Source organism: Cryptomeria japonica, chromosome 9 (assembly GCF_030272615.1).
Source record: "Cryptomeria japonica chromosome 9, Sugi_1.0, whole genome shotgun sequence".
Classification (NCBI taxonomy): Eukaryota; Viridiplantae; Streptophyta; class Pinopsida; order Cupressales; family Cupressaceae; genus Cryptomeria; species Cryptomeria japonica.
The window spans coordinates 299,364,481-299,381,053 of record NC_081413.1 but is presented as its reverse complement, the minus strand read 5'-3'; the positions used below and the strand labels follow the sequence as shown (position 1 = coordinate 299,381,053).

At 35.1% G+C, this 16,573-nt stretch overlaps 1 protein-coding gene across 2 annotated transcripts in view; it reads right to left on the bottom strand.

Annotated features, from left to right (window-relative positions):
- Positions 1-16,573, bottom strand: part of LOC131079581 (uncharacterized) — a 191,324-nt gene that overhangs the window by 15,504 nt on the left and 159,247 nt on the right. The window contains exon 15 of one of the 2 annotated variants that reach the window (XM_058017570.2): positions 14,007-14,087. The exons of the other annotated variant lie outside the window; for it this stretch is intronic. Coding sequence (XP_057873553.2) covers positions 14,007-14,087 — 81 coding nt within the window. The remainder of the gene's footprint in view (positions 1-14,006; positions 14,088-16,573) is intronic. 2 annotated transcript variants of the gene reach the window in all.

Below are 16,573 nucleotides of genomic sequence, written 5' to 3'. Positions count from 1 at the left end.
GATTGATAATCTTCCTCTGAATTTTAGAGGTACAGTTCCCTCATAAGATTTATTTTAAGTTTTATGGGGTATGCTTTTAACCAGAAAGCAAAAAATGCCAACTAACATCCGCCCATCACCATGGCACGGATGCGGTTATGAAGCGAGAGACAAAGAGAAACAAAAACAAATAACACAAAGACCATTCACTTAGCTTCTCCACCACAGAAAGACAAAAGGAAGGTTTGATATTTTCCTTTTTAGATTTATGAATGACTTTATGACAAACATATGCATAATTAAATCAGACAGGAAAGCATTTAAAGACAATTTAGATAATTCAGAGATTATCTCAATCTGCAAGAACACATTCAAACTCAAAGATTTAATATATAATTCCTCCTTTCTTCAAATACATAACAAATGGCTCAAAGACCATGCTCCCCCTGCACAAAAATCATGTCTGAAATAGAAAATTATGCCCCCCCCCCCTTTCTCCTTTATAGCAGAAAAATTTGCAGCAAGAAAATTAACCCCTTCTTCTCTTCTCTATTACATATATATAGCTCCCTTTTTTGTTTGAGATTTTCAGTTTTATAACTGATTCTTGATAAAGGGAATAAAATTCACATTCCCGTGAAATTACTGCTCAAACATATTTTCAAACATCTTAAAAATGTTTTAAAATATTATAAATAAATAAGTAAGAAAGTCTAATTTTTCTTGCAGCCACTTTTTACTAAATTCGCCCCGGATTAACCGGGCATCTTGGAGCCATAAAAATTTGCGAGCAGTTATGATATTTAAAATTACAAATGGGTTTTTAATCGTTTTTTAACAGCTCACCAAATCAGGGTACTTCCTTTATAAATTGACCTTGCCAACCATATTGCATGCACTAAGAAAATATTAAAATAATGCATCATATGAGCTCATATAGTCATGAATTTTTTCTGGGAGCATTTGAGACCAAAATATTAGGTGGGTTGTCTTTAGATTTTTAAAATTTTCAATTTTGTTTGGGTTACATTTTTTGGTTGGCCAATATATGTGCAGAATTAGATTGTTAGACTGAACCGTTGAACCTTGAACCACGGGGTTCAATCAAAAGATTCAAAATTACAGATTTCGCCCATAGTATGCTTCATTAATCACTTTTCCTTTGCATTCTCCTGCGCGTTGAACCTTTGAATTTTTAACTTTGAACCCGAGCTTTGAACTTTTTGAACTCGAACTTGAACTTGAACTTGAACCCCAACTTTGAACTTTTTGAAAAGGTTCAATAGTTCAAGTTCAATGACAATTGTTACAAAGACCTTTAACTCTTTAAAAAAACAAGGTCGTGATATAACATTCTCCACTTGAACTTGAACCTTGAACTTGGATGAGGTTCAAGAGTGAGGTTTAGTTCAAGAAAAACTTCAACAAAACAAAAACCAAGACTTACACAAACCCAGACTAAATAAAACACTCCTTATTTTTTAATAACGTAAGAACAAAATGCCTCAGGAAAATGAGGGTAACATCAGCTCTGACTCAGGACCAGGACTGTAAAGGGCTAGGGAGGAATTCAAAATCTCTGGTTGAGATCAGTGCTTTATCCATTGGGCAATAGAGTCAAATAAATTGCAGGAAAAAAGGGCGCCGTTGTTTTGCAAAGGGGTGGAGGGGAACAGGACAAGAACTAAAAACTAACAAGCCAAAACTAGAAAGCCAAAACCAACTAAACTAACCACAAGGAAAACGAAACTAAAACCCTTACGCACATAGACTAGGTGCGGCAAAACCAATTCCCAAATGGCTAAGCAAAGTCGTTAACTGGTTGGGAAAAATATGATCCCTTCCTCAGCAATGGATTGTGGCCATGAAATGTAGCAAAGGATAATGACCCTCTAACGACTGCTTCACTGCTAACTCTCAGATTAATGATGTGCAAGAAAAACCTGTATATGTGCTCATCAAAAAGCCCACTTTCATCATTAATTTCTGAATTTTCTTGAACTGCCTGCATGGTACAATTCAAGCATTTTTCTATTTTTTATTGCAAATAATAACAGTCAGAAATTTCTGAAGGAATGGTTGCATCATCTTTAGAATTTCTACTATTAAAACCATCGCTCTTAAAAGGATTTTGAGCATTTATACCAAGATTGGAATAAAGAAAGACTTCATCAAGCATAGGATCTACACTAGCTGAAAAAACTTCATCTTTCTTTACTGCAATCAGATCTGAAAACTCCCTATCCACAACCAAAGCATGAAATGCATTAATACCTGAGCTTACTGTAGAAGAGCTTCTCCTTCAATGGATCACAAAAAATGACATATGATTTCCTCTTTACAGAAAGAAATATCTTCCAAAACCTTCGAAAATTCTGGAAACTGCAACGCTTTAACAACTTGGCTGCTTTCTTGCTCTAGATTCATTTCAAAAGCTTCTTTTTCTTTCATATTTTCAGAAAAATCTTCAACAGAGCAAGATTTTGTTTTATATCTAACACAAGTCTCATTAAATAAACAACTTTCAAACAACGTTATTGCATCTTCAAAGTGAAATGACTCTAGAATAGATTCATTAAAATCTTGCAAAGAATCTTTCTTACCATCTTCTTCTATAAAATTGAAGGTTACATATTCTGGCTATGTGTTGATCTAAAAACTTTCATCTTTAAAATTTTCTGGGACAAGCTAACTTTCAATAATTTCAAAACTGAAACTTTCTACTTTTGGAGAGGAAAAAAATTTCAACGAGTCTTTATCATTCAAGCTCACAAGTCCTCCAATGTTGTCTTGGTCATTCTTGCTTAATAATGTTAAATCTTCACGAGGCTAAATCGTTACTCCTTGGACTTCTTGCTCACTCAAGATTGGAAAGTTGCAAGAATGATAAGAAAATGAAATAGCTGGAGCATCCTCATCATCAACTTTTAATTCCTCTTTAAGTTGTGATATTATCTCTTCATGTGCATGCAACAAATTTGTTCTTTCTTCCAGCTCTTTCAACTTGTGAAACCGAACGCACAGGCTCATCCATAAGAGTGCAAATACATGGTCATCTTCCATACTTTTCTTTGTTTATACCGCTTCAATAATACTTTCTTTGCAGCAATCCCAAAAGTCATGCAACACTTTATCATCCATCTCAAGAATTTCCAAGATGGTGGGATTTGGTCTTTTCCCCATTCTTGCAACCTTTTGATTTTGCATGATGATTTAACAAAGTCGCCAATCCTGCATACACAGAGATATTTAAAACCTGAGGAAAGAAATGACTAATCTTTTGTTTTCGATGTCCCCAACAAAGTCACCAAAAAACTGTTGGTTAACAGATTTGTCCTTCAAAAAAAATATAGAAAATGACTCACAATGCCCAGGAAGGACGCATAAGTACCAACAGTTGGAGAGATTATCTTCCTCTGAATTTTAGAGGTACAGCTCCCTCGTAAGATTTATTTTAAGTTTTCTGGGGTATGCTTTTAACCAGAAAGCAGAAAAGGCCAACTAACATCTGCCCATCACCATGGCACATATGCGGTTATGAAGTGAGAGACAAAGAGAAACAAAAACAAATAGCACAAAAACCATTCACTCAGCTTCTCCACCACAGAAAGACAAAGGGAAGGTTTGATATTTTCCTTTTTAGATTTATGAATGACTTTATGACAAACATATGCATAATTAAATCAGACAGGAAAGCATTTAAAGACAACTTAGATAATTCAAAGGTTATCTCAATCTGCAAGAACACATTCAAACTCAAAGATTTAATATATAATTCCTCCTTTCTTCAAATACATAACAAATGGCTCAAAGACCATGCTCCCTCTGCACAAAAATCATGTCTGAAATAGAAAATTATGCGCCCCCCCCCCCTTTCTCCTTTACAGCAGCAAAATAACAACAGAAAATTTTGCAGCAAGAAAATTAACCCCTTCTTCTCTTCTCTGTTACATATATATAGCTCCCTTTTTTGTTTGAGATTTTCAGTTTTATAACTGATTCTTGATAAAGGGAATAAAATTCACATTCCCGTGAAATTGCTGCTCTCAAACATATTTTAAAACATCTTAAAAATGTTTTAAAATATTATAAATAGATAAGTAAGAAAGTCTAATTTTTCTTGCAGCCACTTTTTACAAAATTCACCCCGGATTAACCGAGGATCTTGGAGCCATGAAAATTTGCGAGCAGTTATGATATTTAAAATTACAAATGGGTTTTTAATTGTTTTTGAACAACTCACCAAATCAGGGTACTTCCTTTATAAATTGACCCCGCCAACCATATTGCATGTACTGAGAAAATATTAAAAAATACATCATATGAGCTCATATAGTCATGAATTTTTTCTGGGAGCATTTGAGACCAAAATATTAGGTGGGTTGTCTTTAGATTTTTAAAATTTTCAACTTTGTTTGGGCTACATTTTTTGGTTGGTGGATATATGTACAGAATTAGACTGTCAGACTGAACCGTTGAACCTTGAACCTTGAACCACGGGGTTCAATCAAAAGGTTCAAAATTACAAAGTTCGCCCATAGTATGCTTCATTAATCACTTTTCCTTTGCATTCTCCTGCGCATTGAACCTTTGAACTTTGAACCCGAACCTTGAACCCGAACTTTGAGCTTTTTGAAAAGGTTCAATAGTTCAAGTTCAATGACAATTGTTACAAAGACCTTTAACTCTTTAAAAAAACAAGGTCGTGATACAACATACTCCACTTGAACTTGAACCTTGAACTTGGATGAGGTTCAAGTGAGAGGTTCAGTTCAAGAAAAAACTTCAACAAAACAAAAACCAAGACTTACACAAGCCCAGACTAAATAAAACACTCCTTATTTTTTAATAACGTGAGAACAAAATGCCTCAGGAAAATGAGGGTAACACACTGATTCAAGATGATGAGGTGAAGGCGAGGTTCTTTAGGTGCATAAAGATGTATGATTCTAGAGATGTCGGCATAATTTGCACTGAGTGGACAAAATTTGCCATTCTTAGGGGTTATTAAGATGCGACAAAGATGGATATAGAAACTATGGCACAAGAGGACCCACTTTTGTGGGGAATTGTCATGGTTAGAAATCTTTGACTACCACTCTAGCTATCTGTATGCTATTTGAGGGCTCTAGTTCTTCAGCTGCTGAGAGGAACTGGTCTAGATATAGCTTCATCCACTCTCTTAAGAGGAACAGACTTACCTCTAAGAGAGCGGAGAAGCTTGTGGTAGTACATAGTGCTTTGCGTCTCATTGACTGCAAGACGCTTGTGTACAAAGAGAGTCTAGCGGCACGATGGGATGTAGACCCATAGGAGCCATCACAATTTGATGAGGATCCTACCACTTCAGATGCGGGGCTGGTTGGTGTTAGTTTGAGGGATCTTGACTGTTTTTCAAGTACTATAAATATATGTATAACTATATCAGCACCACCACCCCGCCACCCCCTACCACCATCCCCAAACTTAGGCCTTTTGTCCCTGCATTCCCCCGTCCCCAACGATCGTGGAACATTGGTGACTACTAAAGAAACAAAATTGAGAACCTTCATTAAAAAAAACCTCAAAAGTTAATTTGTTTATGGAAGATACGAAGGTGAGTCGGGTGAAATTAGGCTACTCTATTGTCATGGACGGTTGACAACCATTGGGCACTACCCACTCATCAACATTATCATCCCATGTGAAGCATTTCCTTAATTCCTTGGAGCTATTGATTGTAACTTTTAGATTTTGCAGGATACTATAGAGGAGGTGGGCCCTACCAATGTTGTGCAAGTAGTTAGAGATACATCTTAGAGTGAAAGCCAACAACAAATTCGGATGACCCTACACAAGGCACATCATCTGAATCCCTTGTTGGTTGCATGCAATGAAAAATGCACAATGAAACGACTATCAAAATTGGTTGGGTCAACCAAGTGGCAACAAGAGCTCAAAAGACACTAACTTCATATGCAACCACAACTCATTTGTATTGTTCAATCTTATTTGAGTAAGGAATTCCTCAGACCAGTTGAGATAAAATAAACACCTTATTTCATTGAAATAGATAGGATACATGGTTAAAAGAGTCCTTACAGCTTATTATTAAGACAAAAGAAGTGGACTGGGCCGAGGGAGTCCTAGACAAAACAAGGTAAGAAAGTGGAGGATATGGCATTCCGATGTTCATTTTGAAAAGATACTGTTAGGAATTCATGTTAGTGTTCACATGGGTTAGAATAATAATGTGTGTTAAGTTAAAGTTAATAAGGTGAAGTGTAGCTATTATAGGTGTGAGAAAAATTGGTTGGGATTGTATTTAGAACTTAATATTATATTATAGTAAGTGAGCATAATAATGTGAGTTGTTAACACAACTCACATAGAGATTTGGGAGTGAAAATAGGAGGGAGAGAATTAAGGTGGTTGAACAACCCACCTAGATTAGTGTGAGAGGTTGGTAGTGTTGTTATACAAGTTAGACAACTCTTCATATATATATGTAATATGTATTATTGACTGAAAGTACAAAATAGAATAATATTATTTCATGTGTAACTCTGCAAACTACTAGATTTGAGATGCAATTTTTCCTTTGTTTCCCTTTATTTATGCTCAATAGTTATGTGAACACAGACACTCCTAACCTTGGAGATTTTTGAGAGTTGATAGCACACTTTATAGATGGAGGTCTAATTCATGACGTATACCCCACCTTGGTATCCTATCATGATCATGTTTGATCCATTGCTTGGTGGAGTGGGAAGTAGTTGAACACCCTCTACATGTGACTATATAACTATATGCAATTAATTCTAGATGAGTCGTCTAAAGGCCTGGGAGAGTCATTTCTATGGATGATGAGATAAATTAAGGTTAAGAGGAACAAAATGTATTTGCTAGCTTCTCAAGCTAGAGAAAGGTCGCTAGGAAACATAGACAAATTCACCCTAGGCAAAAGGACCCTTGAGGATGTTGGTAGATACATGTGGGCTTAACAATGCCATGATCACTTTCCACTTGCCTCCTTTCATAAGTTGATAGTTCCTCTATTGCTAACATAAATTGGTCCTTCTATGTTGAGGTTAATTGGTCCATCTGATGTTTAGTTTAATTTGTGCACATATATAGCATCCATTCTACTAAGAGCAACATGTCCACCTCTAAGGGAACAAAGAAGCCACTAGTACATAGTGTTGTATCTCATGGATTGTTAGACAATTCAGTACAAGGGCAATGTGCCCTATGTGCAGTACTTAAGGGGAGGACATCCAATAGCTCAACATATTGAAGCATTTTCAAAAGCCAATGGATACTGAATTTGGTCCAATTGTTGAAAATTTCCATAGGAGAGTGGTGAACCAAAAACCTTTCCTAGATACAGTTTATAGGATTAGTAGTTGTAAAAAATCACTTAGCTTCATGTTCCCATGAGCCCTGCTAGCCAAATTCTGCTATCCTCTAAGGTGTGCATTTATGGGTACACAGGATCTTGCAGTTGTAATGTCCCCACTTTGAAATAGAATTTAATGGTAAATATTAATAATAATATTAAGATTTAAAAAGAATAAAAATAAAATTAAAAGGAAAATATAAAAGAATATAATTAAAAATTTAATTAAGTTAACAAATGGACAAAAGGCATGAAATGATAAGTTGTGACTCTCCCAAATATGAGGTATAAAAGGGAGAAGAGAGCCTCATTTGAGAGGGGATAATTTGGGAAATCAGAAGTGCAGATCTGATTGTGAAGGGTTGTGTCCCTTTCAAAAAGTAGAAATAACGAAGAGTTGCACTCTTTCAAAGAGTGCTAATGGTGAAAGGGTGTGTCTCTTGCCAAAGGACATACATGGTGAAGAGGTGTGACCTCTCCCTCACATTGAGAGATATAAAGGAAAGGAATCAAATGAAAGATCCCCAACCCAATTTTTACCAAATCTGATCCAAACTCTGATGTTTTTGCAATTGTTTGTTTGCTGATAAAATCTTTGGCCAGCTTATGATGAAAGGGGTTTGACTAGTTTTCTTGTTTTTGTTTGGTTTTTTGAGTGTTTTTGAAAGATTCTTGAATACTAAATGAAGCTAACTGTTGATACAAACTAAAATGATGCATAACACATAAAGAAGACAAATAAGATAACTTTCTTTCACTTAAAAAGACCAATGTACATACCATTAACTGAGCATATAGGTCTGATACAATTTTCCAGCAGATGGAATATAAAAACTCAGCTCCAATATTAGCTACAAACCCCAAATACAACCTAGGGTTTGATGCCCTTCTTCCCAAAATGGAGCGGTTGGCTGAGAATAAGCTGGAAATTAGTAGAATTGACCTCTAGAAGGTCTGCCTTGCAATTAATTGAAGAAAATCTACCCTCAAATTGATAAATCTGCACTCAAAACCCCAATGAAGGCTGCCAACTGCACACTGAAGCTGAATACTGATGAAACTTGTCACTAGAAGATATGGGTTTTCATCCAAATCTCCAAATTCTCCCAAAAGTTTGCGTTCCTGGAAGCTCCAAGTTGCTCAAACCTTCAAGCTTGTTGTTGTTCTGAAAATTGAAGACATAAGAATGAATCCAAATGATAGACAAAATGCTTTTTTATCTTCTCCAAGAAAGTTCTATCCATTTTGGGGTTACTATTTGGCCTAAAAATCATCAAATAACATTGAGGGTCTAATTCCTCATTGTGAACTTGGCCCCCTTTTAAAAACAACTTAAGTTACTAGGATGGGTGGAACTTTTCACTATTCCTCTTATGTTTCTCTGTTACTATTCACTTTTTGCTATTCCCTTAAGGCCAATTTTAATATTTCAATTTTAACATGGATTCAACCCCAAAACTCCAATCTAAAAGGCCCGTAAAGCTCCCTGCTAAGCTTCACAACCCCCAGTTGGGTCCCCAAATCACACTGCTGACGTACGGGACCCTAATAGTAGGCCAACCTCCGCTAAAGTCTGAGATGCCAAAGTAATGGACATTACATCAAAGCATCTAGTAACATCACCATCAATTAGTTCAGATCAGAACTGTTATTAAGTTACAGGCAGTAACATCTTTGTTCTTGATGGTATGCATAGGAATGCACTTAATATGTATGCTTAATACGAAACCTTATAATGTTCATACTGTCATATCACCCCCCAATATTCTGGTTAGAGGAGTTTTGAATATATTCACATTTTATTATGAACAACTGATAATGATTGAAATTAAGGATATTGCTGCCTTAAGGAAGAACAATCAGATCGAAGAATGATTAGTTAAATTAGTGATAAGATCCTTAAACAAACAACCAATAATGATTGACACGACTAAGCAGTAACAATAGAGGGAAAGGCAGCGACCTTTCAAATGGGTTGCTGCCACTAAAGTCGTGACCATTGGTTGGTGGCCTTCCACCACGAATGGAGTGGAATAAATAGCCTCCAAGCAATTGAAGGAAACGGACAGAGAACCAATCTGCAGGAATAAGAATCGAAGAAAGGAATCAGGTAAGATAGGGAGGTTGCCAGCAAATAGGATCGGGAACAGGTATGTGAGGATTCTGATTTAGCATTGCAGCGTAACAGCTGATACATTCCCATCTTAAAGTCATTTATATTGTTAAAACTAAATTGCTACATATGATCCTAATTAAGATAGATTTCATTAATACCATATAAGGATGGATAATACCACCAAAATCTACCTGGAATAATACCGTACTTCAATGTAGTGCTGATAATATAAGGGACAACATAACAATTATAATGAAATGATGGCAAATGAAGGACTAATGATGATAACAAGATATTATTAACATAAAGCATTGATGATAACTTGATATAATGCACTTCCATAATATAATGGAACTTGTGATAACAATATTAAGTATAAACAAAATGATGGCAAATGAAGGACTAATGATGATAACAAGATATTATTAACATAAAGCATTGATGATAACTTGATATAATGCACTTACATAATATAATGGAACTTGTGATAACAATATTAAGTATAAACAGTTATAGTAACTGTATATCTGTGATGGACTGAATTGGACATTAAATATGATTTCATTGGAATATCATAAACAAGATTGCTCATTGTATATAAGGGATCCTCTCTTAGGTATGCTACTCCATAGTGAATGCTTAAAACCTGCCACATGGAGCCAAGAGGGGTGTAGCATGTGCTCTTGGGCTTAAGAGAGGAGGTAGTTGTGATGAGGGGGAACAGTGATGGAACACCTCACTGGGTACGCCACTCCATGATGGATGCTTAACACCTGCCACATGGAGCCAAGAGGGATCTAGCATCTTCTCTTGGGCCTAGGGTGGAGGGTCTCTTGGACACCCTATCCAGCTAGCCTACCCTAGTGCACTAAGGATTGGACAATAAAGAATGGCAACTAACCTACAATCTGATTTTATCTAGTAAATATAATACTATCGGTAATTAATACATCAAAGAATTGTATCACTCAATCTAATTCATTAGCATATGTTACAATTTATAAGTATTACTTCATATGTATTCTCTAATTTTGTGTTGCAGGAAAATAGTATACAAAGGTACTCCCATAAACTTAATTACCTATTTTAGATTTGGGCAAATTTAGGTTAATTTAAAGTATAACTAATTAGGGGACATTACAGCAGTATGCTCAATTAAACTATTATTGACCTTCTATGCAGTAGGTTCAAGATGACATGCACTAATGCTTTCTCTGAAGGTACTCTAAGCCTTCTAATTGATATCTTGGATTCTATCAACCATTACGAGTACCTTCTTGACCATGGAAATCTATGTCCATGGACTTTATTTACTTATTTGCTAATATGGTTGTATTTTTGTAGTAGTTTGTTGGCTTTAGAAAATGGCTAGCTTTACAACATGCTCCAAAAGCATTGATGTTGTACAAGTTGCAGATTTGTTTTCTAATCTTACTTAGTGAAACTTTAGCTGTTGCTCATTGGCATTTCAAATTATGACTAAAATTTGTTGACTCACTTTTGATGATCATTGTAGGAGTTTCAAGGTTGTCAATTGCAGTTCTCCAGTTTAAACTGAAGAATAACCAGATTGATGATGTTAATCACACCTTAGTTTGCATTCGCTGCACTTCTCATCAGAAGAGTAAGCAAAAAGGACACCTAGATGAATGCCATGCAACATAGCTACAGCAGGGATACCCGTGTTTCTACAAAGCATTCTCCTTATGAATTTTGTTATGGTTTCCAACATTTGTCGCCTTATGAGATTCCAATTGATTTTCCAACTCCAAATACGTCCCACTGTGAGGATAAAGACAAGGCACCCGTGTGTGGAAAATTTGGCCAAACTTAACACATAACAGTAAGGTATTCTATTGTATAATCAAGGCAGTTCATGACCAACATTGAGGAGTTTGTTCCGTCCAAGTTGGTGATCATGTTTGACTTCACTTGGGTGAACAGGGGTTTGCACATATCACAAGTTGAATCCCATTAAATACAAACGGTAGACTAATCCCAGCCATTCAAACCTAATACTTTTCAACTTGATCTTCCAAATCTGCTTCATATCCATGATGTCATTATTGTGACTAACTCAACTTGCATGATCTCCAATAGCCATTCACCAAAGACACGTTGTCACATATTTGGACTCACATCCAAGAGATCAACCGCTACATACCTTGTCATTTGCAAAGAAATTTAACTAACACAAGAAAAGTGATTCTCCAAGTCAGTTTTCAAGAGATTTTAAGATCTCATGTAGAAATCGGAGACAATTTTTTCTAAGCCAGTAGGAATAATCAGGACATCCACTATATTTAATCAATTAAGTTATTTATTAGTAAAATCCAAATACAATTTTGTTACTGGTCCTTAAATAGAAATAAATTAAAAGGGAGGTGGACAGTTAGAAGCTGATAGGTAGGAACTGAAAACATAAAATGTCAAAGACTCATAGTTGACCAAACGTAGGATAGATGTGGCTGATAAATAAGTACTTACTATTTACTAAAGTAAGCAGTAAGCACAAGGGTTGCGATGAAGTCAGGAAATGGGCCTTAGTTGTCTCAAAGTAAATTATAACATAGTGCCAATGTGGAAAAATTCATAAAATATGTCATAGAGCAGAATACATACAATGTGTCATGTCAAAATCTGAGCAAAAACGATTGGCTTCAAAAGGGTGACTTGCTGGTACCACACCTAAGAATTAAGGTATCAATGTTCCTTTTGACATGTCCATCCACACACATAAAAAGTCCTGGTTGACATTCAGTGTAAAATGTCCCAACACAAAGTAACATCAAAAGCATAAGAAGCAGGGAATATTATGGGTCAGACTTAGGGTACATGATACTGCTATGAAAATACAATTAAGTGATTTTGAACATGTATCACTGTAAGATAAGTAAAGCAGCTAATACGCCCCCTAGCGAGAGGGATATTAAGCTGTAACAGTCCTATGCCTGAATTAGTGTCAGAGTGAACTGCCTGCATGAATAGGATGAAAGAGATCATGACAAGCGGGTGGGAACACCCTAAACTCTTCTAGTAGCTATAGTTTAGCCTCAGCATGCTGTTTTCATGATCAGCCCACCAAAGAACCAAGGAATGACATGTATTTCACTATGGGCACCTTGAACCTCGTCTCGACTTATCCACTGTTAGGCTTTGCTCCTTCTTATCTACTCAATAGTTCGTAGTGAAGCTCCCTATGAGCTCAGGTTAGGGTACATGATACTGCTATGAAAATACAATTAAGTGATTTTGAACATGTATCACCAAAGGTTGAAGCCTTAGGAAATAACCTTTGGCTTTTATTTATGGTGGAGCTTTGGAATCAATCAATGTCGATTTCCCTTGCAATAGATAGTTAAATACTTGTTTATCAGTTGTATTATTGTTTTATGATTGAATTATATATATATATATATATATAGAGAGAGAGAGAGAGAGAGGCGTACTTTTGAACAGATAACACCAAAAAGATGGAGCCTTTAATGATAAATTTTGTCTTGTATTTATGGTGGAACTTTGGTATCAATCCAGCAATTCCTTCTATAGCAATACACAGTTGAATATTTGTTGTACATCAGTAAAATTTGTATGCTTGATGTTGTATACTGAATATTCTCTCATTATTGTAAAAGAACACTGCTGAGCCAATGCATTGTAAATAGCTAACCCTAGATTGTAAGTGTGACAATAAAGGGATATAGTAGGGGATTAATTGCACTTTTGGATCAACATGACAGGTTCAAAGCATCGTCTAATCTTTCTTCTCACATCAATCTTGTAGACAACATATACAACAGGAACTCAAGAAAAAGGGGTCAACATCTTCCAATACAGAATCCCTTCAGCATCATCTAAACTTTAATAAGAGTTTTTCTCAATACTTTGGATAATTGTGGTTTTTATTTTAGTTCACATTTTGAGTAGGCTACTTCACTCATCCTTAGAGAACTTAGTTCTGGTCACAATGCAAGTCTATTGATGTCCACAAGTAAACAATGTGGACCAACGAGACTCATAAACACATGCAATTGGAATAAAAAGGTAGTTTGGTATAAAACCCTAGGAGATAGAAAATAAACTAAAAAGTTTGTAATCTAAACTAGTGGGGTGTAAACCTAAAGAGGTAAGCATAAAACCCCTAATATATTATCCAAGTACAAAGACAATCAATCATGTAAAGGGGTACCCCTCATGGAAAACAAGAATTAATGATGATGGACCAGCACTCTCATACACATCTGAATCAAGCTTGAAGAAGGACCAAAAACATCACCATCCATCACAACACATCACATACAACATCTGATAGTAAAATTGTGCAGAGAAGAGAAAGAACACCATTACCAATTTTGTTGGCAAAGGTAAAATGACTCAATTGTCAATTATTTTGTTCAATATTCATTTCATTCTTGACACTTAGAAAATTAATAATTTGATCTCCTATCTATTTTTTAATCTGCACCTACTGTTGTCATACAATCCATCTATAAACTTTACATGACAAAAAATACCATGAGAACAGAATACCACCTGCTGTATCCCTTTTGCAATTCCATCCATAGATTCAATAAGTTTGGCTTGTCCAGATGCTGACATCATGGCACCTTCAAACTACATAGAGAGGAACCAATGCCTTAATTAATTGTTGGAATAATAAAAAAGAGTATGTCAAATACCATAGAGCAACATTGGTTTTCTTTATTCTCTAAAAAAAATGTATTTTCAACATAATTATTGTTGTTTTTCATAATCACAACAATGTTTCTGAGTTTAATGACAACAGTAAGAAATTATGAAAGGGTACAAAAATATGATGTCAAATCAGCAGAATGTTGATGAAGTGATGTTGACAAAGTTGAACTACTGCTGCTAAAATTAATTGCTGACAAAGATAATAGACGGTTGTTTATGAACTCCTATGCCACTTTAGAAGTTTTTGGTGCAGCTCAAAACAGCAGATCATATTTTAGTTGTAGGCTTTACTTTCCAGGAGCCCAAGTTTTTATTTATTAATAAGTTATTTTAGAAGATGTTAGTCATAGCTTTGTAGGAGATCATTTTTTGGAGATTAAGCAACTATTGTTAGAGCGCTCAAACTATAAATCTAGACACCCAGTTTGTAGTATTTTTAGTGCTTATTTTTTCTAGCTTCATCACCTAGTTTTAAACAGCAGGATGTTTAATACATGTGTGGCAACTTTATTTAGGATTTCATTTTTAACCATTTTTTTTTTACCTATTTCAGGATTTGAGAACTTCATATTGATCTATTTCAATCTGTAATAAGTAATTCAAGAGAAAAATTCAAAAATTATTCAAGGGAAGTTGATTCAAAAGAGAATAACCTTTTTTCATGTATTTTTAGTATTGCCTTTGTTCTAACAAAATTTCTTAATAGTGGTATCAAAGCAAGGTTTATCCATGAAATTGTTTATCAGCGTAGGTAAGAATTACACTAGACAAGTTCAATCTTAAAGCTCTTTTACCAAAGTTCAAGATCCTAATACTTTAAAAGAAACCGTAGCTTTTTTTGATTTGTTATAATGGTAACAAACAATGGTACAATGCCAGTTCCACAGTTTAAAGTTGAGAATTTTGATTATTGGAAAGATTAGTTGAAAATGGTATTAATACGGAAACGAGTATGGAACATAGTAGCAAGTGGGTATGTTGAACCTCAAGATCCAAATACACTGAATGCAAAAACACAAGTTGGAGAACCAGGAAGAGAAAAATGATGCTTGAGTGTCTTTCTACATTCAAAGTGCAACAGATCCAAGTATTTATTCAAGAATTGCAGGTTGCAAGACATCAAAAGAAGAATGGACAGATTCAGAGAGTTCATATAGAGGTATGCATTACATAAAGGTTGCAAAGGTTCGAAGACTAAGAAAAAAATTTGAGAATTTAAGAGTTAAAACAACAAAAAGGTTGATTATGAGCTTAGAATAACAAACATAGTGAATAAGATGAGACCAAATGTGAGGCAATGAAAGATAATGTGGTTGTGAGAAAGATCTTGAAATATCTTACACCCAAGTGGACACATATTGTTATTACTTTAGAAAAGTGTAAAGATTTAGATACTTCATAGGTTGAAGAACTTATTGGATCATTGCTTACTCGTGAAGATAAGGTAAAGTCTATGGGTGGTCTAGATCAAGCTCTTATACCAGAGGCAAATATAAATAATAAATAAGGACCAAGAACTCATATCAAGGGCTTGGTTCTAAATCCAAAGAAAAAGTACAAAGTAAAGGCCGTGGTACTAGTTTTCCTCTAGGCAATAAGAAGGAGAACTCATATCTTAAGGGTTTAATTCTAAATCCAGTGAAAAAGGACAAAGTAGAGAACACGGCTTCTCAAGAGACAAAGGAAAATTTAATTAGAAAGGTAGCTAGTACAGTATTACTATCAAAAGAGTCATATAGAGAGATTGAGAATTCAAGAATTTAAATCAGGAAGAAAAAGCAAACTATATGCAAGGATACACAGAATGCAAATGACGGTCCAGAGCAAGGTGAAAATAAAGATCCACATGCTACTCTCTTTCATGTAGAGAAGTTGAGAACACAAGTAATGAGGTTTGTTTTCTAGCTTCAATTTGTTCTAATCATATGACAAGTTCTAGAAAAGCATTTTCAAAGATTGATGAAAAGTTTGAAGTGATATAAGATTGGGTGAAAATAAAGTATTTGAAGTTTGTGGAAAAAGAAATTGGATTAGAACTTGGAATTACTAAGTTGCCGGTACGGGTACGAGCACGGGTATGGGTACGTGGGTACGGTACGCCGGTACGGCAATTTTTTGGGGGGGGGTTTGGGTACGTCTAGGTACATCCGTACAAAAAGATATAAAAATCATAAATATATACACATATGGGTGAATTTGGATTGGTTTTGAAAGTCCGTTGAGGAATAGAGCTAGCAGTGGTTGCCATTATGCTATCTACAACAAATTAAAAAATAATTATTAACATTTAATATTAAACAATAAATTATACATGTTAAATATTTATATTTAATTTAAAGTGAAAGTGAAATTATTATAATTATGAAAGTACCCTATAACAATATTTAAATATTTACAAACTTTAA